Source organism: Choloepus didactylus, chromosome X (genome assembly GCF_015220235.1).
Source record: "Choloepus didactylus isolate mChoDid1 chromosome X, mChoDid1.pri, whole genome shotgun sequence".
NCBI classification, from domain to species: Eukaryota; Metazoa; Chordata; class Mammalia; order Pilosa; family Megalonychidae; genus Choloepus; species Choloepus didactylus.
In genome coordinates, this window is record NC_051334.1 from 31,581,087 (window position 1) to 31,608,355 (window position 27,269).

The 27,269-nt window shown below is 36.2% G+C and overlaps 2 protein-coding genes across 11 annotated transcripts in view; one reads left to right on the top strand and one right to left on the bottom strand.

Annotated features, from left to right (window-relative positions):
• Positions 1-27,269, bottom strand: part of DMD (dystrophin) — a 2,178,366-nt gene that overhangs the window by 1,109,011 nt on the left and 1,042,086 nt on the right. The gene's annotated exons all lie outside the window — the stretch shown is intronic.
• Positions 21,572-22,090, top strand: LOC119522610 (biogenesis of lysosome-related organelles complex 1 subunit 6-like). Its single transcript, XM_037821064.1, has one exon. The coding sequence runs from the start codon at positions 21,572-21,574 to the stop codon at positions 22,088-22,090; it is 519 nt and encodes a 172-aa protein (XP_037676992.1).

Below are 27,269 nucleotides of genomic sequence, written 5' to 3' on the forward strand. Positions count from 1 at the left end.
AAATTAATCTCATTTCCCAAATTCAAGCTCTCAACCAGGAGCCTTATTATCTCCCAAGCATAGCCATGGCTGGTACAGGGAGGGGAAAAAGGCTGTTCTAAGAAGCAACAACCAAAGAAAAGGTACTAGAAGTGAGCTATTTTAACTTCCAGGAAATGAAAAGGAAGTGGGTTGAAAAACAGGGGTAATGGAAGTCAGTGATTGTAGCATAACATTGAAAATGCATTTAATACTATTGAATTGTAACCTGAATGTGGTTAAAATGGAAAATTTTGTGCTTTATATCTATTACTACAATAAAAAGTTTTTTTTTAAAGAAGTGAGCTAACTTACGTATTTGAGTAATAGAAGAAGAGAAGCTAATGAACAAATGGGAACAAAGGGAAGTCTTGACTCAGATGGCCTATAGCAACTAAAGCATACAATTAAAGAACAGGGTCTGTGAAATAACTTATTTTATCAAACCTAAAGTTCCATACCTAAGCATCAACTATGTGCCAAACACTGCTAAGCACTGTCACTACAAAATTGAATGGCTCTAAACATGTCCTTGTACTAAGGGGAGAGGCACATATAAATAAATCACTTCAAGATGCTATGGCAAAATCCTAAGACTGAGATGCATGCAGTTCAATCAGAACCCCAAGGAGAAAGCACTGAGCACCACTTTTACATAAAGGCAAGCAAGAAGAGGCTTTCTGGATTAGATGAAGCCTAAGCTGAGGTATGAAGTAACGAGTGTTTTTTTTGAAGATCTGTTCAATAAGCAATGCTTAGTGTGCTGGTTTGGATATATTATGTCCCTCCAAAACAGCCAGGATCTTTTAACCCAATCTTGCTGGGTGGAAACTTTTGATTGAGTGTTTCTATGGAGATGTGACTCACCCAACCGTAAGTGATAACCCTGATTGAAATATTTCCGTGGAGGTATGGCTCCGCCCATTCGACATGGGTCTTGATTAGTTTACTGAAGTCCTTTAAAAGAGCCTCACAGGCCCAGGTGTTTGCTGCCTTTTTCCTGACGCTTTGGAGATGCTAGCCCCGAGTTTGCTCTGGAGAATCTAAGAAAGCAAGTCCAGAAACATCTTGGAGAAAACCATTTTGAAACCAGGACCCCGGAGCAGACGCCAGCCACGTGCCTTCCCAGCTAACAGAGGTGTTCCAGATGCCATGGGCCATTCTTCAGTGAAGGTACCCTATTGTTGATGCCTTAGTTTGGACACTTTTATAGCCTTAGGACTGTAACTTTGTAACCAAATAAACTCCCTTTATAAAAGCCAATCTATTTCTGGTATTTTGTAAAATGGCAGCATTAGCAAACCAGAACACTAAGCTATTTCTTTTTCTAATTATTTTTTAAATTTACACATAGTAAATTTGTGTGTGTGTGTGTGTGTGTGTGTGTACAGTTCTATGAGTTTTGACAAATGCATAGAGTCATGTAACCATCATCACAACCAAGATGCAGAGCGGCTTCCTCACCCCCCAAAACTGTCTTTCACTGCTCCTTTGTAGTCAACCACTATGCGAGCCCAACTCCTTGCAAACCTTCTACCCTTCTGTTTATTGTGCTGAAAATGAGATGTTTAAATTCTTACCCTCCAGGGACATTATCACTTAAGGCAGACAAGAGCTACACACATGGAGAATTTAGTAAAAAGGACTTGAAAAACAATGGGAATCTTACAGCTATTACTAGAAATAACCACTATTTGGTGCTATAGACTGAGTAAAGAGCATTCATCTACATTATCATGTTTCACAAAACTTCAAGATATCATGAGTTAAATAAAGTCAATACAAAAGGGATGACATAATAGGATCTTCAATAATCTGAATCAAAGAATTTGCATTAAAGATTACCCTCTTACAGATACCTGGAAAAAATCAATACCAATTGCATGTAATTAGAAAGCTCTAGAAGTCCCTTAGGATGGAACAGGGAGAGTAGGATTTAGATATCCAAGGAAAGTGTGTGCAGACAACACTCAAATCGCTGACATTAACAAAGCTGAAGGAGTAGTGTCTTCCAATTAGAGGGGTTTTCTGTCTACATTAAAGCCTGGAAAATGAGCAAGCAAAGAACACAAATAAGTCTCTCTGAGGAAGGAAACCTCCCACCTGACAGCCATAAAGTCATGAGCTCACTTATGGGGCAAGGATGATTCTTCAGGGTTGTCCACAGCCTCAGGGAAATACGCCTTCAAGCCATCCCATTCCATTGCTCTAATTCTCTAACTTCTGATCACAAAATCAGTTTCTAGGTTATGCTAGCAGACTCAGATATCCAGTCCCTAAGGAATAACTACTGTAAATGAATAGGTGTTCTTGTCTAGACATGAATTTCAATTTTAATCTTTCCCAGTTGAAATTAATTGGATTAATTTTAATCCAATCTATGTGAGCTGACCCAAAGCTGCATGACAGACCCTGGTCAATGGAGATGCTTTGACATAGGCCATTCAATGAGGTACTGCCTGGGAGGCCAGCCAGTTATCCTCTCTGGTCTCTCTACTCATGTGTTTAATTTCCAGCAGCAGATATTACTAGATATTGGTCTTCCATTTGCCTATCGTTAGACAACCAAGAAAGAGTTCAATTTTGGCTTAAATGCAACTCTTCTCACCCCAAGTCCATGCTCTTTTCTTATGATACATGTTTCCCCAGGCACAATGGGAACATATTGTTGACCTAACAATGGAAGATGATTTGTTCAGAGCAAGAAGAGAATGTGCCTTTGAAAAATCAGTGCTGATAAACTCGTAGCTGGTGGATTTGACAGATTAAGGGACAGCTGATTTTCTTGGTTTTTCTTATGACACCATCTCTGCTATTCTTGATTTGAATTCATATTCCACAAATCAAAAACCACATCAAAGAAACACCAAGGAAACTTCTGCCAGGGTCGAGGAAGCATATATATTTTGATTTGAAAAGTGTAAAAATATGACTGATAAAAAAACATGGCTTAGATGTTGAGTAAATATTGTAACTAAATCCTGAAAGCTCAGCATCAGGAAATAATGGAAGCCATAGAAACCAATGCTCTGGAAAATGTCCCTATTTTAGAATACTCAAAGGGCTGCTTAAGCTATTTTTTGGCAGTTCCGATCTCCACAGGTGATCTATTGCCTGAGCTAAACCTAGAGCTATCAGATTTCCTGAGTTTAAAACATTTCAAAATTGTCATATCCACAAGTTTTAAAAGTGACAGTTAATAATCATGTTAGTAAAACAGTTATATACAGTAGAAAGCAAAAAGTACCATCCATATATTGAGTTTATGATTTGATTAAAGGATTGAAAGAAAATAAAACCATGATTCCAAGAACTTGTCAAGAATCTCTGACAGCTAGTTGTAAACATATTGATGAGTAAAAGGGCTTGCGATTTAAAGAATACTTCTGAATAGCAACTGTCAAGAGTCAAATCTGATCATCCATCTGAGAAAATATTAATATTTATCATATAATAAAGGCCATCTTTTCTTTGGTACACAGAACTTTCAAGAAAATATTATTCATTATTTCAACATCTAAGGTTTGCCTGGGGAGATGTAGCATCCTTGACATACTGATTTATGCTATGATTTCTTGTCAAGATGAAAAAGCTGGCTCAGAGATATGTTCTGGGTTCAATTTCCAGTGGTTTAAAAGATTTCTAAGGATTAGATTATGCAGGTGATATGCCTCAGCCTACACCAGGGCTGGGCAACTCAGATCAAGCCAATAGAGCTCCTAGTTAACAACTAAAAGTATCCACCCATACCACAATCAATTGGTGTATTCCACCTTTTTGAAACACCTATTGCATTCTTTCATCTGCTCAGGCAGCAACAGAATAAATGAGGGACACTTCAGACAAAGTCCCTTCTAGGCCTAGTAGTTTCTCTCAGTCCCACATAGAAAACTATACAATAGCAGTAACAACAATAAATGGAATATGGCTGTATTTGGACTATGACTAAACAGCTTTCTGATCAGGAATGCACTTCTTTTGGTATTTCTGTTGTACACAGTTGCAGAGGCTGGGCTGTGACTTTTATATATGCTCTCATTTACTACATTTGCCTATAATAAGTATTTAGTTTAGAGTACTGACTTACCATTAGATATGTAGTGAATCTAGAGCTGAAATTAATATAATAATAATATAATATGATAGGATATGATAGGATATAATAAATGCAGAAGTAGCTATGTGATTTTGTTTCCAGTGTAGTATATTAGCTTTAAATTTTTTTCAAATCATTCAAATTCTCTTCATTTGATTTTTTAAGAAGCACGAGACTGGTTTGGGAATTACGTAAAGAGAGATCGCCTCTGGTCTTCAGGGAAAAGTCAGGGCTAAACATAGAAAATCACTAAAAACTCAGATGTACTATATTTTGGCTGTTCTTAAACTAAGCCTTCTTGCACTCATTTGCTGTGTTTCTATTGCTTGCTGTTTTTATTACTTTCTAGAGTTTCTTTTTCGCTGCACTACCACCACTTCTGTTTTAGCTTTGTCATTCAGGACATTTGCTTATTGGTGCTTGCTATTAAGTACAGTATGTGAAGAATCAAATATAATGGAAAGAACAATTTATTTCAATATTTACTTTGGTCTTCACAATAGAATTCTTTAATTCTATGACTCAATAGCTAACAATTGAGAATAATACATGTGTATTTAATATAAAATACCAATTTCTGTTGTATTAAGAAAGCAGTTAAATTGTAAATGTTCAAGAACATTCAGTAGCTCTATACCATGCCATTAAAAAAATCTATTAGAATATTAGAATGTTATAAGCAGCATGTAAACAATTTTATAAAAAAATAAAAAAAAAATAAAATGAAAAGAAAGGTAGGTTCACAAATGCCAAACTAGAAATTCCCATTACATTATTAAAGTTTTAAAAACATACTGAAATATTGTAGATATAATTTAATACATGAGAATCATGAGTTATTAACAGGCATATTATATAGTACACCCTTTGTGCTTTTCAGTGAGGTACATATATTTATTCCTTTATTTCAGTGGGATGAAAACAGCTTGTGCCTTTAGAATTAAGACAATAAACTACAGAATTAAGAGTATGACTTTAAACAGTATTCTCTTTCTATTTAACAGAAAATAACAAATAAAATAATTACTGTGACTGTAAATAAAAACCCCAGGGGTTTCAACTCTGTATAACTAACAAAATAATAACTAGTTCAAAATATCAGTTTTTAAAAAGAAGTTAATCTGTATTTATTAGAGATATCACCAGAGTTATGAGGAATTTAAGAAATATGAAAAAAGAACCACAATGGTTGAGCTCATTAACATAATGTTTCACAATTCCAAGTGATGGGGATAATCGTGCCTTAGAAATTACATTTACTCTCTTAGAAAATAATTTCAAGAGGCTCACTAATTGTGAAGGTAAAAAAAACTCATTGTTTGTTAATAGATTAAAAAAAAAAACCTTTACAAATTTTGCCTTCATTGAAGTAGCTACTAGTGATTATGGCCAACCGGACTTTTAACAGTTTTCAGAACAACTTAAAAATGGTTCTTGAAATGACACAAAGAATTAGTGGCTGATAATAAATAAAACAGTTTTGAATATACTATATGTGAGCTTTAAATACACTAGAATTTTAACAATATTGCATAATTGAAAATTTTGCCAAGATAATTACTGATATGTATATATTTTTCTTTATTTACAATACTCACAGTGAGTATAATAATAATACTGTTAACCACTAAAATGTTTAAATTATTTTTAGAAATAATTCATTATACAAATAAGGGATAATGGAAATATGAAGTAATGTTTTTAGAGTCAGTTTATTTTAGATACATAGCTTTTCTTTCAGTAGCCTTAAGAAATACACAATATTCTCTAGTATAGGACCTCCTTATAAGAAAGTAATCTATCACTATGTATAGTGTTATCCTGACAAACAGGGAGCAATCAGAAGATAATTATTAAGTGACTATTTTATGGAAAAGTACAAGCCTAAGGACTACAGAACAAGGAAGAGAAGCAAGAGATGGTCTCTACTCTTAAGGATCGTTACTCAACCTAAAGCTTTAAGTCCTGTATTGGTAAAGGATGCCTGGTTTTTGGCAGTACATGGCAAATGCCAGATGAGCTGAACTGGAATTTGAGGAAGAGTAGGATTTTCAGGGTAAGTAAGACAGGTTGTCATGGAGGCAGTAGCACTTGAGCCTGGGCCTTGGAATGATTTGTGCATTCCATGTGGGTAAATAGCGAGCAGGGGAGCCTGGGGGTGAAAAAGTATGAGACAAATTTGGGGGCCAGTGAATGAAGGGATGGTGTGGTTGCAGATGTATAATCATAAGAACTTGAAAGGATTTGGAGATCATCCCTCCTTTCAGAGGTGAGGAAACAGCACCCCCCCCGCCCCCACCCCCACCCCTGCCCCTGGAAAGTTGCCTGACATGGGCAACTAATAGAGCCATGGGCTTTCGAATCATGGTCCATTGCTTCAAACTGCCTCCACCTCCCTCCACTCTTTTACTTGTTAAAACATAAAACTATTTGACTTTGTGAAAACAATATTAGTGAGAGTAACATGAAATATCTCCGTTTGGGAGAAGGGCTCAGTTTCAGGTAGTGATGGTATAGTGGTGCTGAATGGTGTTAATGGAAAGAAAGATAATGATGACAGAAAAATGGTGAAAGGAGAGGACCTGATGAGTGGCTACATGAGGTGAAAGCAAAATGGAGATTTTGAAGAGGGATCCATGGTTTTGAGCCCAGATTTCAAAACTATATTTAACAGACAAGCAGAAAAATGGAAGTTGGAATGATGGACTCTTTTAAACATAACAAGTTTTCATCACTAAAATTATTTTGAGGAAATCATTTAATCACTCTTTTGTTTAAAGTATTTGTTTTCCTTGGGTAGGAAAATACCAACTGCCTTGAGACAGCTCTGTGTGTGAGTCATCTGAAATCTTCCCCACAGGGCTGACTAGAGCCTTCAGCTAAAAGTAAATGCTTAGAAAAAAAGAATTAAGTGCTTAGTAAATTATGGATGAAATTTGAACAGAAATGGCTAAGATTATTTACATCAAAATGTATTTTATTTCTCTACATTACACAGGAATAAAAAGTATTTCCTATAAATTCTGTAAATGTAAAAGACAAGACAGTTAATTTAAAAAATAAGAGTCAATCCTTCATTTTAATTCCTACTTCTTTCATATTATTTTTACAAAACTATGTTTCTGCCTTGATTTTCTATGGATTAGAAACATTTTTTTGCAGTTGGAAGTTCATTATTAATAATAATAAGAGTAGTAGCTGCTAGTGTATAGAAAGCACGTACAATACGTGCAGGCAAGATGACAAGCAGTTTGCATGCCTCTCTGCCACACTAGATTAGAACCTTCTTGAAGTCAGGGATCATATCTTATCCAATTTTGCATACCATATGCATAACATGGTCCCTGACATGTGTCAGGTGTAAGCAAAATAATGAATATTAATACATAATAATAAATCCTCTAGCATTATACTAAATGCTTATCATGCATTATACAGTTTAATCACCTCAACAACCTTATGAAACACATTATCATCATCCTCATTTTACAGATGAAGAAGCCAAAGTTTCGTGAATGTTGTATGTCCAATGTCAGATGGTTAGACAGTGAGAGAGTCAGGATTTGAAGCCAAGACTGTCTGACCCCAGAGCCCCTGCAAGAAAATACAAGTCTATGTTGTCTTGACACAGCTCCTTCATTAAAAAAGCCATTAAATTATGTTCAATGATTTCCATAACAGTTTCCAGAGTCTTAGCCATGAGGAAAAATTTATTCTGAATTTGGACAATCCAAGAATTATTATTATTGAGAAAAAAATGGGAGGCCATGGTTAGGAGACATTGTGATTGATAACAATGAAAAGCTCTCGGAACACATAAAAACAGTTCCAAAGCACTATTCAAAGAAGACAGCCAAAGCATCCATTTCAAATATTTTATTAATAGCAAACAGCCTGGGTGTAACCAGAATGAGGAATATCACCATTTAACGGTGAATAGAAAAGAAAAATGAAGTGCTAATAGTTTACATGGGGAGGTAAGTTCCAAGTTACATTTACCATAGGGGTTATTAAGCACTTCATTTAGTCACTTAAGTCAGGACTGTACATTCTAAGTCTGAGCCAGTTAACCATCCTGGGGACAAGCAGACTTTTCTGAGACTTTAGTGTGCATCTAGAAGGACCACTTTCCCAAGGTCCCCAGATACTATATTTAACCAATGTGCATATTTCTAATGTATTCGAGTATTACTGTTTAATGTCTGCTAGATGCTGACATCTTTAATGGAATGGGGTTTCGGTGGTTTTAATAGCAAAACAAATTCTCAAAAGCAAATAAAAAATATTCAAGAGCAGTCTTCTTAGAAGTAACCATTTAATATCTAGTAATGAATATTTATGAAGAGTAAACTTTCATAACCTCATGAAAACTAGGTACCTCTTTAATGGGACCAGAAATATGAAGTGACTTAATAAAAACACGAGTCAAACCTAAATTTAAAATTGAAGAGAATTCTAAATACCAAGCACTAATAAATTCTTAATGTTGATGTAGCACCTGACAGTATTCAAAGTCTTTCACTATATGATATTATTTAATCATGTTAACAAAGGCTGTGAGGTCAGCATTTTGCCTCTTTTGCAATTTGGAAAATAAACTTTTTTGTTTAAGTAAATCTTATCTAGGAAATGCCAGCACTGGGGCTTGAACACATGACTTATCCCCATATTCAACATGGAATATGCCATATTCCATCCACTTATTATTAACCAATGAAGTTAATGTGAAATCAAGTCTGGGTTCAAGCTTTTTGTCTTTTCCTCACACTGCTAACATTTGGTTTCATGGCAGCTATCCCAATACCAACACTCAAAGAACACAGTTATTTTTAAATTAAAGACACGTCCATTCAGCTAACATGCTCTTTACAGAAAATCTAAAGGGAGCCTTGAAGATTCTTTATAGAGAAACAAAGCATAATTGCTGAGTAAAAGTCAAAGTTAGGTGTTTCTATTAACGTCATATTGTTTTATAGAAGGAAGTATTTATTTGTTCTACCTTGGATTTTGCAGATTTTAAAATAAAAATACAAAGGATTAAAATTACCAATTCTACGTCAGATATCATATTGCTGTCATGGGCATTCTGCCATGCTAATAATCCAGTCTTCCATAAACTACTTTATTTGACCCAGAACATTCTCCTGTGAAGTCAGGGCTCTACATTAAAAAAAAAAAAAAAAAAAAATCAAGCCTTCTAATTCATTCTAGATCTATTCATGCTCTCTTTCTACCACATGGAAAGTATTCACCATGTAATTTTGGTATTGTTTGCACATAGCCCAATGTCTGGAAGACAGTCATTTCTTAATACAAGTTTATTAAACTAAACAATATAATCTTCTCAGCAAATTCAATGCCATACCCACACTTCACCTTCTCCTACTCTGACTGAGCTAAATATAATCATTTCTATCAGAACACACATAAAACAAAATCATGTGATTAATTTATGTTTTTATGAAGTTTAAATCAAAATACTTTAGTTTGTTTCACCTCTGCATTTTAAAGCCCCTTTGAAATATATTAGCCCACTTTATTGCCTTGGTAAATATAGACTGCTGAACATAATTTTAATCTTCGCTAATGACTGGGGCCATTAAAAAGTTCCAGAATCATCATCTTTACAATTATTCTCTGAGTATACTGCTGCACATGTAGAAGGTTTAGTTAGGCCTTTGAATTTGTGAGGCACGTCTATGGCCTACAGTGTGCCCTATGAAAATTGCTTTTAGGAGTAAATTGATGTTAAGAATGTGTCCTCCCTTGATGTGTCTTTTCCCTAAGATTTGCATAAAAGAACCCAAGCTGGATAATAAGTGATTTCAGTTTATCCTCATTTTATCACTATCTGACCTCATGCATAACTAGATATGATCTAATTGTATGTTACTTCCCAATTCAATGCATTTACCTCCCTCTGGGATCTATTTCTAATCAAATTTGCAAGTTAATTCCATCCTGAAAATGAGAAGTAAGAAAGAAGAAAAAAAATAACATCTTTTTGACATTCTGTCTTTAATCCACTCCTGCAGGAGAAACTGCTATATAAGACAAGTTTTGAAAACTATGCAAGGGACATACATCACTTGGGATATATAGTTATTCATAAGATTACAAAACTTTCTTTTGCATTTAATTGAAAAGCTTCTTTCAGATACCCTACCATTTTCTCAACAAAATAGATGAAAAAGAGACACTCATCATCATCTATTATTTTCCTACATTTCCTTCTTTGGCTACCACAGAAAATGTAAATATATTTCTCTTACAAGGAAGCTTGAAAACCTGGGATCATCTTTCCCATATTACACATTTTCATCGCTTCTTCCTTTACAATTGCTTTTTAGATTTACGCTTTTTCAGATAGATGCTTTTTTGAAAGCATAAATAACAAGAAAACATAGCTTGGTTTATATCTTTTGCTATCCATCAATTTCCTTATTAAAATATTTTTTTCAGCTTTCCTTTGGGGGGGTTTTCTTTGCCTCCTCTCTCCTGACTAAAGTTTCTTGCCTCCTGTGCATCCTTCAAAGGCTTAGCTCTTCTCTTTCGTTTGTTCAATTCCTGCCTTTCAGGAGTTTGGACCCATCTTTGTTTCCCTCCTTCTATCATCTCCTTCTAAGGGTTCTGTTTTTTAGCTTCACATCAACCTTCACAGTGCTCCTTTTTGCCTAGAACAATAACCGAGCTGCAAGTGTATCAATTGTTTTACCAAGACTTTATGTGTACCCAGTTCCAGGTTCCTATTCATCTTTTTGTCTTTATTTTTTAAATTTTTTTTAAGTTTCTTGAGGCAAAGATTTGTTTTTCTGCATCTATGCCTACAAGTTGGTGTTTTCTTGCCAGAATTTATCAAACATATGTACATCTCACCATAGATAACATAATTAACGTTTTTCTCCAGGAATTAGGTAAAATGTTTTATATCGTTTAGAGTCTTTTCCATGATAAATGTATAGAGGCTTTATGTTTAAGTGCTTATATGCATTTATATTTTGTTATATCCTATTCTGTAACACCCCCTACCATTTTTTTTTCCTTTTCACCTAGATTTTGAGTTTTATTATGGAGAAGCAGTGGTGGTGAAAGGCCCAGGGAAAAGTCTGGCAGGCTGGAATTCAAATGTGGGTTTTACCACTCAATGGCTACTTGGCCTTGGACAAGTTCCTTAAGCTCTCTAAACCTCAGTTTTGAAAGACTTCTATAAGGAACCATGCAAACTTCATAAATGGGGAAGACATGTAACAAGCTTAGCACAGGGCAGGAACAGAATAAGTCCTCACAATCAATGACCTCTGTTGTTCTTATTCTCATCATCACCACTGTTATCAGTACCATTTTCTCCACTTGCAATTGGTTCCCAGAAATTCACATAAACCATGAACCCTGTCTGTCCTTAATATTTATTATTTTCTTCTAAATATTTCCAGTTTTCCCACTAGTAAAAATGTCTACTAAGAGATTCTATCCATTTTGAATTGTAAATGTAAAGCTATTTTTAATCAGTTGAAATTTCATTCCTATATTTAGAAGAATTAACACTTTCAGAGATATGATAATCATTGAGAAGAATGCTTTTATATAATAATTTTATTACACATCTTTCAAAAAGTAAGTAAGGTTTTATTGGCATATGGTGAGTGAACAGAATACGAGGATGATTTTGCAGGTTTACCAAAATTAAGATTATGATAGTTCCCTATAATGTTCCTGTGCTGGTTTGAATCTGTTACATACACCATAAAAGACTATGTTCTTTTAATCTGGTCTTGTGGGGGCAGAACTATTGTAGGTGGGATCTTTTGATTAGGTTGTTTCCATGGAGATGTGATCCCAACCATTTGTGGGTGAGACCTTCTGATTAGATTACTTCCATGAAGATGTGACCCCACCCATTCAAGGCAGGTCTCAATTAGCTTACTGGAGTCCTTAAGAGAGCCACCACAGACCGAGACACTTGGAGAAAAAATGCCCAGAGATATTTTGGAGACAGCTGTTGAAACCAGAACCAGGAGAAAAGCTAAGAGATGAAATCCAGAGTTTGCCCTGGAGAAGCTAAGAGAAGACCACCAAATGCTTAGAGAGAAACGCCCTGGGAGAAACAAGCAAGGACACACAGGAACTGACAGAGAAGCTAAGACAGAAGTGCAGAGACATTTTGGAGAAAGCAACAGAAACGAGACACTAACCCCAGGAGAGGCCCAGCAGACTCCAGCCATGTGCCTTCCCATGTGACAGAGGAACCCCAGATGCCATCGGCCTTTGTTCAGAGAAGGTATTGTCCTACTGATGCCTTAATTGGGACATTCTCACGGCCTTAGAACTGTAGATTTGTGAACTATTAAACCCTCAATGTAAAAGCCAATCCATTTCTGGTATTTTTGCATTCCAGCAGCTTTAGCAAACCGGAACAGTTCCCAAATCATTCAAAAAATCAGAGGAATGAAGGGCATTTTAAAATGTCCTGACTTATACCCCAATACATCCCAGAATATTTTGGGCAGAAAATGTAAAAAAAAGTATTTACAAAAGCCCCTTGAGAGACTGGGGGAAAATGTGGAACTATTATACTTCCCCACTTGGGGAATTCCTGCTATCCTCATAAGCAAAAGGGGCTCCCAATTGAATAAACCAAGCCCTCAATCTAGAGACTTGCCCTTATGAAACTTATCTCTCCAATGGTGAAACTAAGCCTACTTATAACTATGCCTAAGAGTCACTCCCAGAGAACCCTTTTGTTGCTCAGATGTGGCCCCTCTCTCTCTAAGCCAACTCTGCTGGTAAACTCCCTGCCCTAACCCCTAAGTGGGACATGACTCCCAGGGGGTGTAAATCTCCCTGGCAACAAGGGACATGAATCCCAGGGATGAGCCTGGCTCTGGCATCATAGGATTGAGAAAGCCTTCTTGACCAAAAGGGGGAAAAGAAGTGAGAGAAAATAAAGTTTCAGTGGTGGAAAGAACTCAAATAGAGTTGAGAGGTCATTCTGGAAGTTATTCTTATGTGTTATAAAGATGTTCTCTCTTTTTTTTTTTTTAGTGCAATTTTATTGAGGTATATTCATGTAACATACAATCATTCAAAGTGTACAATCATTTATTCACAGTATCCTCATATAGTTGTGTATTCATCACCACAATCAATTTTTGAACATTTTCATTACGCCAAAAAATAAAATTAAAATTAAAATAAAAAACAACATCCAAAACATCCCATTCCCCTCCTCCCCCCATTGCTCATTTACTTTTTTTTTTTTTCATTTTTATTGAGATTGTTCAGATACCATATAATTATCCAAAGATCCAAAGTGTACAATCACTTGCCCCTGGGTACCCTCATACAGCTGTGCATCCATCACACTTAATTTTTGTTCAATTTTTAGAAACTTTTCATTACTCCAGACAAGAAATAAAATGAAAGATGAAAAAAGAAAAAAAGAAAAGGAAACTCTAATCCTCCCCTATCCCTAACCAACCCCCCTCAATTGTTGACTCCTAGTATTGATATAGTACATTTGTTACTGTTTATGAAAAAATGTTGAAATACTACTAACTGTAGTATATAGTTTGCAATAGGTATATAGTTCTTCCCTATATGCCCCTCTATTATTAACTTCTAATTGTATTGTCATACATTTGTTCTGGTTCATGGAAGCGATTTCTAGTATTTGTACAGTTGATCATGGACATTGCCCACCATAGGATTCCGTTTTATACATTCCCATCTTTTGACCTCCAACTTTCCTTCTGGTGACATATATGACTCTGAGCTTCCCCTTTCCACCTCATTCACACACCATTTGGCACTATTAGTTATTCTCACATCTTGCTACCAATACCCCTCTTCGCTTCCAAACATTTAAGTTCATCCTAATTGAACATTCTGCTCATACTAAGCAACCACTCCCCATTCTTAAGCCTCGTCCTATATCTTGGTACCTTATATTTCATGTCTATGAGTTTACATATTATAATTAATTCCTATCAGTGAGACCCTGCAATAATTGTCCTTATCTGTCTGGCTTATTTCACTCAGTATATTGCCCTCGAGGTTTTGTCATCAACCCATTTTTGTTTAATATGGTTTTGTTCACTCACCATACATTCCATCCTAAGTAAATAATCTATGGTTCTCTGCATGGTCATATATTTATGTGTTCATCACCTTCACCACTATCTATATAAGGGCATCTACATTTCTTCCACAAGGCAGGAGGGAGAGTCAAAGAAGGTAGAGAGGCAAAAGAAAGAGGAAAAAAAATGACAGCTAGGAAGCAGCAAAAGGAAAAATAACCTTAAATCAAAGTAGAATAAAGAATCAGACAATACCACCAATGTCAAGTGTCTAACTTGCCCCCCCTGTCCCCCCCTCTTATCTGCATTTACCTTGGTATATCACCTTTGTTACATTAAAGGAAGCATAATACAATGATTCTATTAGTTACGGTCTCTAGTTTATGCTGATTGCATCCCTCCCCCAATGCCTCCCCATTTTTAACACCTTGCAAGGTTGACATTTGCTTGTTCTCCCTCATAAAAGAACATATTTGTACATTTTATCACAATTGTTGAATACTCTAGATTTCACCAAATTACACAGTCCCAGTCTTTATCTCTCCTCCTTTCTTGTGGTGTCTCACATGCTCCCCACCTTCCTCTCTCAACCGTATTCATAGTTACCTTTGTTCAGTGTATTTACATTGTTGTGCTACCATCTCCCAAAATTGTGTTCCAAACCACGCACTCCTGTCTTCTATCACCCTGTAGTGCTCCCTTTAGTATTTCCTGTAGGGCAGGTGTCTTGTTCACAAAGTCTCTCATTGTCTGTTTGTCAGAAAATATTTTGAGCTCTCCCTCATATTTGAAGGACAGCTTTGCTGGATATAGGATTCTTGGTTGGCGGTCTTTCTCTTTCAGTATCTTAAATATATCACACCACTTCCTTCTTGCCTCCATGGTTTCTGCTGAGAGATCCGCACATTGTCTTATTAAGTTTCCTTTGTATGTAATGGATTGCTTTTCTCTTGCTGCTTTCAGGATTCTCTCTTTGTCTTTGACATTTGATAATCTGATTATTAAGTGTCTTGGCTTAGGCCTATTCATATCTCTACTGTTTGGAGTATGCTGCGCTTCTTGGATCTGTAATTTTATGTCTTTCATAAGAGATGGGAAATTTTCATTAATTATTTCCTCTATTATTGCTTCTGCCCCCTTTCCCTTCTCTTCTCCTTCTGGGACACCAATGATATGTACATTATTGTGCTTTGTTTCATCCTTGAGTTCCCGGAGACGTTGCTCATATTTTTTCATTCTTTTCTCCATCTGCTCCTTTGCGTGTAGGCTTTCAGGTGTTTTGTTCTCCAGTTCCTGAGTGTTTTCTTCTGCCTCTTGAGATCTGCTGTTGTATGTTTCCATTGTGTCTTTCATCTCTCGTGTTGTGCCTTTCATTTCCATAGATTCTACTAGTAGGTTTTTTGAACTTTTGATTTCTGCTGTATATATGCCCAGTGTTTCCTTTACAGCCTCTATCTCTTTTGCAATATCTTCTCTAAACTTTTTGATTTGATTTAGCATTAGTTGTTTAAATTCCTGTATCTCAGTTGAAGTGTATGTTTGTTCCTTTGACTGGGCCATAACTTTGTTTTTCTTAGTGTAGGTTGTAATTTTCTGTTGTCTAGGCATCTGGTTTCCTTGGTTATCCAAATCAGGTTTTCCCAGACCAGAACAGGCTCAGGTCCCAGAGGGAAGAAATATTCAGTATCTGGTTTCCCTGAGGGTATGTCTTAGAAAATTGCTCCACCCTTTGATGCCTCAGGTCACTGTGCTTTTCTGCCCAGCAGGTGACGCCTGTTAGCCTATAATTCTTGACTGGTGTGAGGAGGTATGGCCGTGTTCCCCCAGGCTCTGGGGTCTGGTTCTGAATGGAAAGGGCCCCACCCCTTTCCTCCTAGAGAAGACAGACCCCTCAGGTGGAGGTCATTAGCATTTCAATGGTCTCTCTCTCTGCTTGTGGTGTCTCCACCCTTCCCAGAGTCACAGCCCTGAAAACTGAAAATGACTGGGGCTTTCTCCACTGAGCTGAAAAAGAAACAGATAGTCCCCTTCAGACCCAGTCCAAGGCGACCCTCCGGCTCTCCAAGGTCAGTCGTCACCCAAAGCCTCTGTCTGTTTTTTGGGGATGTGTACCTGTAGTGAGCAGTTCACACTCACTACTTAAAACCCCAGTTGGAGCTCAGCTGAGCTATATTCGCTTGCTGGGAGAGAGCTTCTCTCTGGCACCACGAGGCTTTGTAGCTCGGGCTATGGGGGAGGGGGGTCTCATGACTTGGATCCGCAGGTTTTACTTCCAGATTTTATGCTGTGATCTTGGGCATTCCTCCCAATTCAGGTTGGTGTATGATGAGTGGATGGTCTTGTTTGTCCCCCCGCAGTTATTCTGGATTATTTACTAGTTGTTTCCAGTTTTTTGTAGTTGTTCCAGGGGGACTACTTAGCTTCCACTCCTCTCTATGCCGCCATCTTGCCCCACCCTAAAGATGTTCTCTTAACTTTGTAGTGTATTAGAATAGCTAGAAGGAAACACCTGAAACTGTTGAACTTTAATGCGGTAGCCTTGATTCTTCTTTTTTACTTTTTTAAAATTCAGTTTTATTGAGATATATTCACAAATCATACAATCATCCGTGGTGTACAATTAACTGTTCACCGTACCATCATATAGTTGTGCATTCATCACCCCAAGCTACACATTGAACATTTTCCTTATACCAGAAGTAAAAATAAGAATAAAAAATAAAAGTAAACAAAAAACACCCAAATCATCCCCCCTTCCCATCCTATTTTTCATTTAGTTTTTGTCCCCATTTTTCTACTCATCCATCCATACACAGGATAAAGGGAGTGTGATACACAAGGTTTTCACAATCACACAGTCACCCCTTGTAAGCTACATTGTTATACAATCATCTTCAAGAGTCCATGCTACTGGTGGCAGTTCATCAGTTTCAGGCATTTCCTTCTAGCTATTCCAATACATTAAAAACTAAAAATGGATATTGTGCCAGTTCGATGTATTAGGTCCCCCAAAACACCACTGTCTTTGATGCAATCTTGTGTGGGCAGCCATATTAGTATTGATTGGATTTTGGAATCCTTTGGGAGTTTCCATGGAGATGTGATTCAATCAACTGTGGACAAGACCTTTGGTGGGATAATTTCCATGGAGATGTTGCCCCAGCCATTCAGGGTGGGTCTGAATTAAATTACTGGAGCACTATATAAGCTCAGACAGAAGGAGCGAGCTTGCTACAGCCAAGAGGGACACTTTGAAGAATGCACAGAAGCTGAGAGAGTAGCTGCAGATGAGAGACTGTTTGAAGATGGCCACTGAAAGCAGACTTTTGCTCTGGAGAAGCTAAGAAAGGACAAATGCCCCAAGAGCAACTGAGAGGGAAATTTTTGAGGAACTGCAGCCTAGAGAGGAACATCCTGGGAAAAAGCCATTTTAAAACCAGAACTTTGGAGCAGACACCAGCCACATGCCTTCCCAGCTAACAGAGGTTTTATGGACTCCGTTGGCCATCCTCCAGTGAAGGTACCCAATTGCTGATGTGTTACCTTGGACACTTCATGGCCTTAAGACTGTAACTGTGTAACCAAGTAAACCCCCTTTATAAAAGCCAATCCATCTCTGGTGTTTTGCATTCCGGCAGCATTAGCAAACCAGAACAGATATCTATATAATGCATAAGAATAATCTCCAGAATGACCTCTCTACTCCATTTGAAATCTCTCAGCCACTGAAACTTTATTTTGTTTCATTTTGCTTCCCCTTTTTGGTCAAGAAGATTTTCTCAGTCCCATGATGCTGGATCCAGGCTCATCCCCAGGAGTCATGTCCCGTGTTGCCAGGGAGATTTACAACCCTGAGAGCCATGTTCCACATAGGGGGGAGGGCAGTGAGTTCACCCACCGAGCTGGCTTAGCTAGAGAGAGAAGGTCACATCTGAGCAACAAAGAGGTTCTCTGGGGAGACTCTTAGGCACAATTATAAGTAGGCTTAGCCTCTCATTTGCAGTAACAAGCTTCATAACACAAGCCCTAAGATCGAGGGCTCGGCCTACTAAATTGGTAGTCTTCAATGTTTGTGAGAATATCAGTAATAACCCAGATGGGGAAGTCCAACATTTCCAGTAGCCTTGATTCTTGATGATGATTGTTTAACTATATACCTTTTATCGTGTGACCATGTGACTGTGAAAGCCTTGTGACTGACACTCCCTAGAACAAGTGTATGGGCAGATAAGTAATAAAATACAGACTATATATATATATATATATATAATGGGGGGATAAGGGATATAAGGGTATGGGATGTTTTGGATGTTCTTTTTTATTTTCATCTATTTTTATTTTTATTAGTTTTGGGGGGAGTAATGAAAATGTTCTAAAATTTATTGTGGTGATAAATGCCCAACTATAAGATGACACTGTGAGCCACTGATTGTATACTTTGGATAGATTATATGGTGTGTGAATATATCGCGATAAGATTTCATTTTAAAAAAATGTCCTTACTATTAAAAGCCATACATTTAAATGACTAATTATACTGTATAACATATTTACTTTAGAATAAATAAATCTTCTACCTATAATATTTTAAAGTCATAAATAAGACCTAAGACTACCTATAAAGTATAACATGACAAAAAGTTAGAATTTAGATGTATATTATATCCATATTTATTTAAATTGGCAATCAGGTTCCAGAAATATTAATGTGAAACACTACATACTCCTCTCAGGCTGAGAAAGAAAAAAAAAATCTATCATTTTGCAATGGAGCTTATAAGACATTCACAGGAATAAGAATTTGCTTCGACTTATTCTAATCTTCCTCTGCATTGAGAAACTGCTTATTTTTGATGAACATCAAGTTATTCCCAGATTTATAAATAAGACTGAATCTTCTTACTTTGCTCATAGATTAAAATGTCTTGGGGAAAAAATGGGGGTTCTTAAGTGCATGATTTATCACTGAGAATTTATAAAAGCACCTCTTCTCCTGGTAGAAATTGATCTCAAACTCATCGAACATAAAATTTAGAGAAACTATGTTTTTGCCCAACTAAGCTGCATTTAAGTTAATGCCTGTGATTACTTTTGTACCTGGTGCTACTCCTCCCTGGTAGCAATATTCTTTTGAGACAGTATCACATGAGGCCTTACATGAGGCTGATCTTGTTGGACATGTCCAGTAATTTTCTTGACAGTGTTCAAATCATTAACAGTCAACAATGACTACTCTAGGAAATGTACAGCACACTCAGAAACATCCCTATTATTCGTATATATTTATATGTGTGTATATGTTAATGATAAATGAAAAATAACCTCTTGCAGATATTATGAGAACTATAATGTGAGAAATAAATTGTTTCATAGCTGCCCCATACTCTTTAGCACTTGAAAAATGTTGATATAAAACAGAATGGGAGAACAGATTAAATATCAAGTGTTGATCCACCATTAAGTGATTTCCACTAAGAGAGGAATCTTTCTTCACATGATGCCTCTATAAATTAGTTGAAAACAAAAGCACATAAATGACCTCTCTTAAAGGTAGGTCTTATACTCTTTCTGATGACATTTTAATTATAATACGAAGCTCTATGAGACAATCGATTCCTGAAGTTCTCATGATTGATCACTCTGCACTCTGAAATGCTTCTAATGACTACTGTTTATAAATGTCTTGCTTTAAAAAGTCAAGCATGCTATTAATAAGCAAGTTTGCTTTAATAGAACAAACACTTTTCCAAAATGTTTATGAAGCACCTACTGCTCCTGATGCAGATTGGCTTCAAAAATATATTACAAGGAAAGGCCCATCAACAGTGCCAAGGGGACAGACTTGTTTCTAGGTCTCAGTAAATATTTAAGATTAACACAGGTAGTTGATATGGTTGCATCATTCTTTCACAATGCACAATCTTATAGAAACATTCTTGGCTTGTTTTTTTTCCCCCTGGTGGCTACTGATTTAGGTTACCCTTTATAACAAAAAATAAGAGGATTGAGTGTAATTTATATTGTTGGCAGAAAGAAGAGAGCTAAACCGGCAGGCATAGTGTTCTGTTTAAGTATTTTGTGTTGTCATCATTGGGCAGCAATTACTACAGATCTGGCCATGGCAGCATCCTCCTCAGTGTGGAGCTGAAGGGGGGCATAGGTAACTGAGGACAACAGAGCCCAATTTAGCAAACAAGGAGAAGAAATTAATCACGCTTATCCTCTCTCATTGGCCTATCACAGGTCTGTTAATTAGGCATGATTTTTGTACTTCATACTCTTTGATTTGAGAAACATACTTTTGATCCATTTGGGGAGGTAATATAACATACTACTGAGAAGTAATATTTATTGATGATTTTATTCACTTCAATTGTTTAGGTGCCTTATCACCTTGCAATAACCTCATGATAAAGTTACGATTAATAGCCTCATCTTACAAATGAGGAAAGTAAAACATAGGAAGTTAAAATAACTTGCCTGACATCAAATATTTGGTTAAGTAATACATCCAGGACTGGAAGCTAGTTTTCTCTGGCTATGTCCTCTAAATACTAAATGCAAAAGGGTGTAGAGCTCTTGTTCCGAATCCTGTAAGACCCAATGTCCACCTCTGTAGAACAAATGTTTGATAACTCCCCTCATTTATTATCCTGGGAGGAAATTAATAGATAACATAACCTAGTCTGCAGATTGTTCTAACCATAAAACAAGAGGGAAATGAAATGATTGATAATACAGCAGTAATTATTTATTTCAATATACTTTTGAATGCTTACACGGTCACACTAGAAAACTTAAGGCGGGAGCCAGACACTTGCACCTATGTGTGGAATCAACTTTAATGTGGACATTTCCCTAGTGCCAACTCATGCAGGTGAGTTGTATGGAACACTCAAGTACCATGAGTGGCACTGCTATCCAAGGCCTAGTTTTCTGATTTGGAAAACAACTCCTAATAAAGTTCTGCAGGTGAGTTTCCTGAGAAATTCAACAACTATAAAAACCCATACTGGACCCCCTTTGTGGTTATATGTAAAATGGGGTTAGGTTCTAGGTTCATTTTAACTATAAACAGAGCTTTACCTACATGAATGTCCAGGAGAAAATGGGAGGGACTGGTCCATGCAGCTCAAACTAGTTCATGGGACCACATCCATTAGTTCCAGTGGTGCCCACCTCTCATTACAACAACCAAAAATGCCTCCCTGGTTCAAGCCAGAGAGATTGTATTCAAACTGTAAAGAGAAATACCTCGGGTGAGAATTTTAAGATTAAATTAGGGGCTTTTATCCAGTTGCATGCTGGAGGTATTCGGTGTCACTTTTCTGCTTCTGATGGTCTAGTGGCCTGCCCCTTCCCTGTTCCCAGTGGGACGGGCATGAATGTCCCTGGGCGGCCGCGCCCGGATGGGGTCCTGACAGAGCCCCCTGATGGCCTCGGGGTCGGGGAGACTACTCTGGGTTTAAATGACATCTCTCCAGATGAAGGGTTAATAGAGGACTTGAGTGCAGAAGACAAAGCTGTGGAGCAACTGGCAGAAGGATTGCTTTCTCATTATTTGCCAGATCTGCAGAGATCAAAACAAGCCTTCCAGGAACTCACACAAAACCAAGTTGTATTATTAGATACACTGGAACAAGAGATTTCAAAATCTAAAGAATGTCATTCTATGTTGGATATTAATGCTTTGTTCACTGAAGCTAAACACTATCATACCAAGTTAGTGAATATAAGAAAAGAGATGCTGATGCTTCATGAAAAAACATCAAAGTTAAAAAAAAGAGCACTTAAACTGCAGCAGAAGAAGCAGAAAGAAGAGTTGGAAAGGGAGCAGCAACAAGAAAAGGAAATTGAAAGAGAAAAGCAGTTAACTGCCAAACCAGCTAAAAGGACATGAAAGGTTGATTGTATCTGTGTGTGTGTTTCCTTTCCCAACCCCCAATTTTTTGGATTTAAGATGACCTAAGTGTAGAACGATGTTAAGGTAGTGCCTTAAACCATTGTGTTAGGTTTTAAAATCCATTTCTCAGCATTGCTGGGTCTCTATATCTTCATTTCAGCCATTCAACAGGACTTTTGTTTATGTAGCAGACATAATGTTACTTGGTTTTTATATTTATATGTATTTTTTTTCAACTTTTGTTTTACTTAATTCTAAATTTCATTATTTTGGCCTTGAATCATTTATAAACTGGAAAATAGTTTGATTGTTGTAACAATCTGTTCTACATGGTTAAAAATTAGTATAAGATTTTTGGCTTCTTAACAGGTGTAAATTTAAAAGTTCCAGTTTCGCATTTTAGGAATTGACTTGCCTTTCTGGTAATACAACATTGGTTTTTGGTAATTGCCTTTCCATGGCTTGGTTAAGAAGAAATGCCAACTGTTTAATCACCTGTGCTACTGAAATAGAGGTGGTATAGGCCTTTGTGAAGAACATGAAGGAAAAGTGGGTGCACATGAAATAACAGCATCTTAGAGGTAGGGTAAGTGAGCAAGATGCCAAGTAGCTTCCACTAACCTTATACTCTGAAACCACAGTTCACCTTCTTGTTATTTAGTTCTTACATAGCTTCTGGGTTCAAAGTAGATTACATCTATCCTTAAGGTTTGCGTAGGCTTGTGGAACACTCACTAATATATGCTTAAATATTTATAATACTTAGTAACAGTCATGACACACTGAGATAAGATGATGAACCCAGCTTTCCAACTTGAAAGTGTATTCACTAGTTCTTTGTATCCTCTGATTTGCTGTGCAGCCTTACATGTAGTTTCTTTTTCTGTGCTTTTTAAAAATTCCTAAAGTGGAATGATCTATACCAACTACCTACTTTATAGATAATGACAGGAATGGCAGAAAATTAGTAGTTTCTTCAGAAAAGAAGGCAGCATGATACCTTTAGTGTTTTCTAGAATTTTTTCTCCCAGTATTATATGTAGCAACCTATTATGTGAGGGAAATATTATGAAGTTTCATTGTTTAAAATTCAAAGCACAGTATTCACTGTTTTAGTATTAATATTCAACTGGTCTCCAATCTCTATTACATAGGGAATATACAGGACTTATAAAGGTATAAGATTAGAATGTGTATCTTTTATAATCCACATTACATTTCTGGTAAGCTGGAATCACTACCTCTATCACATACCAGGTTAATGATTGAGACAGCATTAGATTTAAGTTGACTGCTAAAAAACCTGGTCTGTTTAAAGGTTTATGGTTTTTTTGAAAGAGACTTTCCCTTCTTTAATGAATGAAAATGGTCTCACAATCCACATGACTTTGATCTTTTGTTTAAGAATACAAAGACATTTACTTAAAAAGTGTTGCCCTCAAACACTTGATAAAACTGCCCATGGCAGGATTCATTAGAGCTTGCAGGACAATGTCACCTAAATTGCTGAATGTACTCATTTTTAACCTGGTAAAGTCTGTGCATTGTTTCTCAGGGTGGTTTGTATTACCAGCTGCAATGATTTTTTAAAATGCTGGTTCCTGGACATCACTCTAAATCTACTGAATCAAATCTGCTTTTTGTTTGTTTGTTTGTTGCAAGTTTCCTCAAGTGCTTTTGAAGCATTCTAACGTTTGAGAGCCACTGGTCTATGTCAGAGGATTCCTCACTAGGCTGCATATCATTATCTCCTGGGGAACTTTTAAAAAACCACAGATGCTCCAGCACATTATTATTCAGTAATTATGAGTTAGAGCCCATAATCTGTATGTTAAAAAAGAGCTCCCCAGATGATTCTGATGCAAGGAACCATTGGTCTAGACTATCTAGTGATTTTTATTTATAAGCAGTGAAATAATTTAAAAACATCCTAGTAACTCTTCAGATTAATATTATGAAATAAGAATTGAGACTGAACTCTAGCAAACAGGAAATAGATACAGAATTCTGGTTAATTAAATGAACTTTTGTGACTGATATTAAAATAAATGTTTACTGAATGAATGGCAAGGCACACACACTTTCAGAGTTACATTATATAAATTTTGAAGACTTAAAAAAATATCTAAACTGGTAAATATATACATATACACATGTGTATATTATATATATGTATATATATAAACATTCACTATTTTAAGGTCAATTATGAATCAGAATAATGTTATGTTGGTAGTTAAACTTTAAAACATTAGCTGTATTTCATTAATGTAGAAACACATTATTGACCAAATCTGAATGGGAACCCTCATAATTAGTCTTCTGTATTTTTGAATGAAATAGTTAATTGGTGCTTGGGAGGCTTTTGGTTTGGGGTTGAAAAAAATTGCCTTTGTTTTGAAACTATATGACATGCACTGAACGAAATGGTGAGAATTCCTTTTGTATTTACTTGGGAGTTATAATCAGGTAAATATGCAGATGTAGAATATAACATAGATTGTGTCTGCAGTGAGTGTGGATATAGTTTACAAATATGCCAATTGTATACCCTCATATATTAGTGTGTTTTTGAACTTGGATAATGAGGAATACTTTTTACACATTTAATAAAACACAAGGGCCTCTGAAAAAAAAAAGATTAAATTAGAAAACGTATGTAAAGATATCAGTGCAGTATGTTAGCACACAACAAGCATTAAATAAATGCTAGTTATTGTTAGATCGTGCAAATTCAACATTAAAACAGTTTAAATACAATATTATAACATTAATAGCTTAAAATTAATAAGCCCATTTGTGACACTTTAAATTATTTAAATTTTTTTAGAAAAAGAATTGTAAGAATGCATAAAATTAATTTTCATTTTAACTTTTGAATACAATACAAACTTTTACATTTATACCCATTTAAGGTGTCACATGATAGATGCAAATTTTCCTCTAAAACAATCGCTTTAATGATTTAACCAAAAACTTGATTTTAAAATGCTTCATTATTCATGTCTCATAACATTCACCAATCTATTCAAATTTAACTGTCACTCAAAGCTTAGTCCTTTTTCATGGTTAGAAATTGCATTTTGGAACTTTGTGGCTTTATACTGCCAATAAGTCATATTTTATAATCGGGCATATAATGAAAGGATCATGCACAACATTAATTACAAGGTCATTTCAGTGTCAAAGCAAAACTCATCGAATAGCATTTTCTTGGAAGTAGCTAGCCTCTGCTATGTTTAAATTCCACTATAATGAATATTCTGTGCCATTCTGAATTCATGAGAGAAACATGTAAGTTCTATGGCAATGTGGCTTTTTCCCCCTGAAATAAAGTTAATAATTGAAGGCTTTTGAAATTTCATCCTGAAAATTGTAGATGGAGTTAAATGTTCACTTTGGAAGGCTCAAAATGTTAAATAATTTAAAGTAAAGTTATACTTTCATCTTAATTTAATGATGGAAAACATACTTATGCTGTCTAATAGATTGAACCAAGAATTTCTAGTCCATCTGTTCTACCTGGAAAATATTAAAATTAATAATGGAGAGTATTTTAAAAAACATTCTGTGGTACTGAAATGGCATTTCCTTTAAATGTCAATTATAACAATATTTTCAAAATAGAGTCATTTTAAAATTTCTTTGTAAAGTCAATAAGATGCAAGAGGATGAATAGATAGAAAATTAACCTCTATCCATAACTATAATTCCAGAGTCCTTAATGAGTACAATTCAAGGAAAAGACATAAGTATAATCAGGAAAAGGGCACCTGCTGATGAAAGGTAGAAGTTTAAAATTAAATTATTCCCCTCATTTTCAGTAACAGGTTATTAAAAATAGACTTGAATGGAATTTTCAAGATGAAACATGAGGTATGTTATTTAACTTTTCTATGACTTGGTTTCCCTTCTGAAGGTGAAGGTGTTTGAACAGAGATCCACAAGGATACTTTATGGTGTTTATACCTGCAGTTCTATCAAGGGATTTGTTCTTATTCCCATCTAGCAGAACATGTTCTGCTCCCTTCCCTGAGAGAGCCAGGTAGTCAACATTTTATCACTTAAATACTGCTTCATCTAATTTCAGCCATTTATCTGCATAGCTGTATTTTTCACCATATTTTCTCATATTCTGGGAATCCTTTCCCACTCCAACTTTTCAACTCAATGTCTTCACATGAGTAATGCCATCAATTGACAGGTAAAAATATTATGAAGCAGAGGGAAGTCTTTCCTCAAGACCCAGGGAAAGTTGAGTCCTTTTCCTTTCTGCCAAACTGGGTATCTACCTTTACACCAAAACTGACATGCTTAGGGAAAAGTAGGAAGAAGAATCATCTTTCCCCAGCTCTGCAGAAATCCTTGAGAAGGAAAGAAAAACAAGGGGAACTAATGTTTTCATGACATACATCCCATTTGGAGACATTGGCATGGGGTTAAAAAGGAATATATTTGATTAGGCATTGACTGATTTGAGATGCCTTCTGGTCTGATCCCAAAGAGACAGGTTCCATGTTCCACAGTGGATGGGACTGTAAAGCTCAATGAACAAAATAATTTTTAGGTGTCCTAAATATGATCTGATCATTAACGGTTAGCAAAAAGAGTTGGCATCACCAGGAGTGCAGGGTTATGCTGTGGGCTTTGAAGGTCTCTAAAGCCACTGAAAGGGTCATGGGGAGGGATGACAAATTACAGCAACAGCAATAGTAAAGGTGCAAACTGGGCAAAAGTGTCATGGGAATGGAGGATGCCCAGGGCCTCTTTGAAATCCAAAAGCAATATTGATCAGGTTTGATGCCCAACAACATTGCAAGTAATACCTAATCCAGATGATACTCAAGGTTCATACAGCTTGCCTTGGAGGAATAATAGATAACCTCTGCCCCCTGTCCCCAACTTGAAAAACAGTTTGGGTACAGAAATGCTGTAGGATGAACTCTGACCAGAAATAGGGAAAGAGTAAGTCATGGAGTACAAGCAAGATTATAGCCAGCTTTTTTTTTCTTTTGTTTTATTTTTGACTTGTAAAACTTTAGCAAGCTTGGACCTGTATTTTCATAATTGTTAAAAATGGGAAACAACTTCCATATACAACAAGGTAAAATTGCTTAAATATTGGTATGAATAGAACAGAATACTACCCAGCCATTTAAAAATGTGGAAGGGGAAT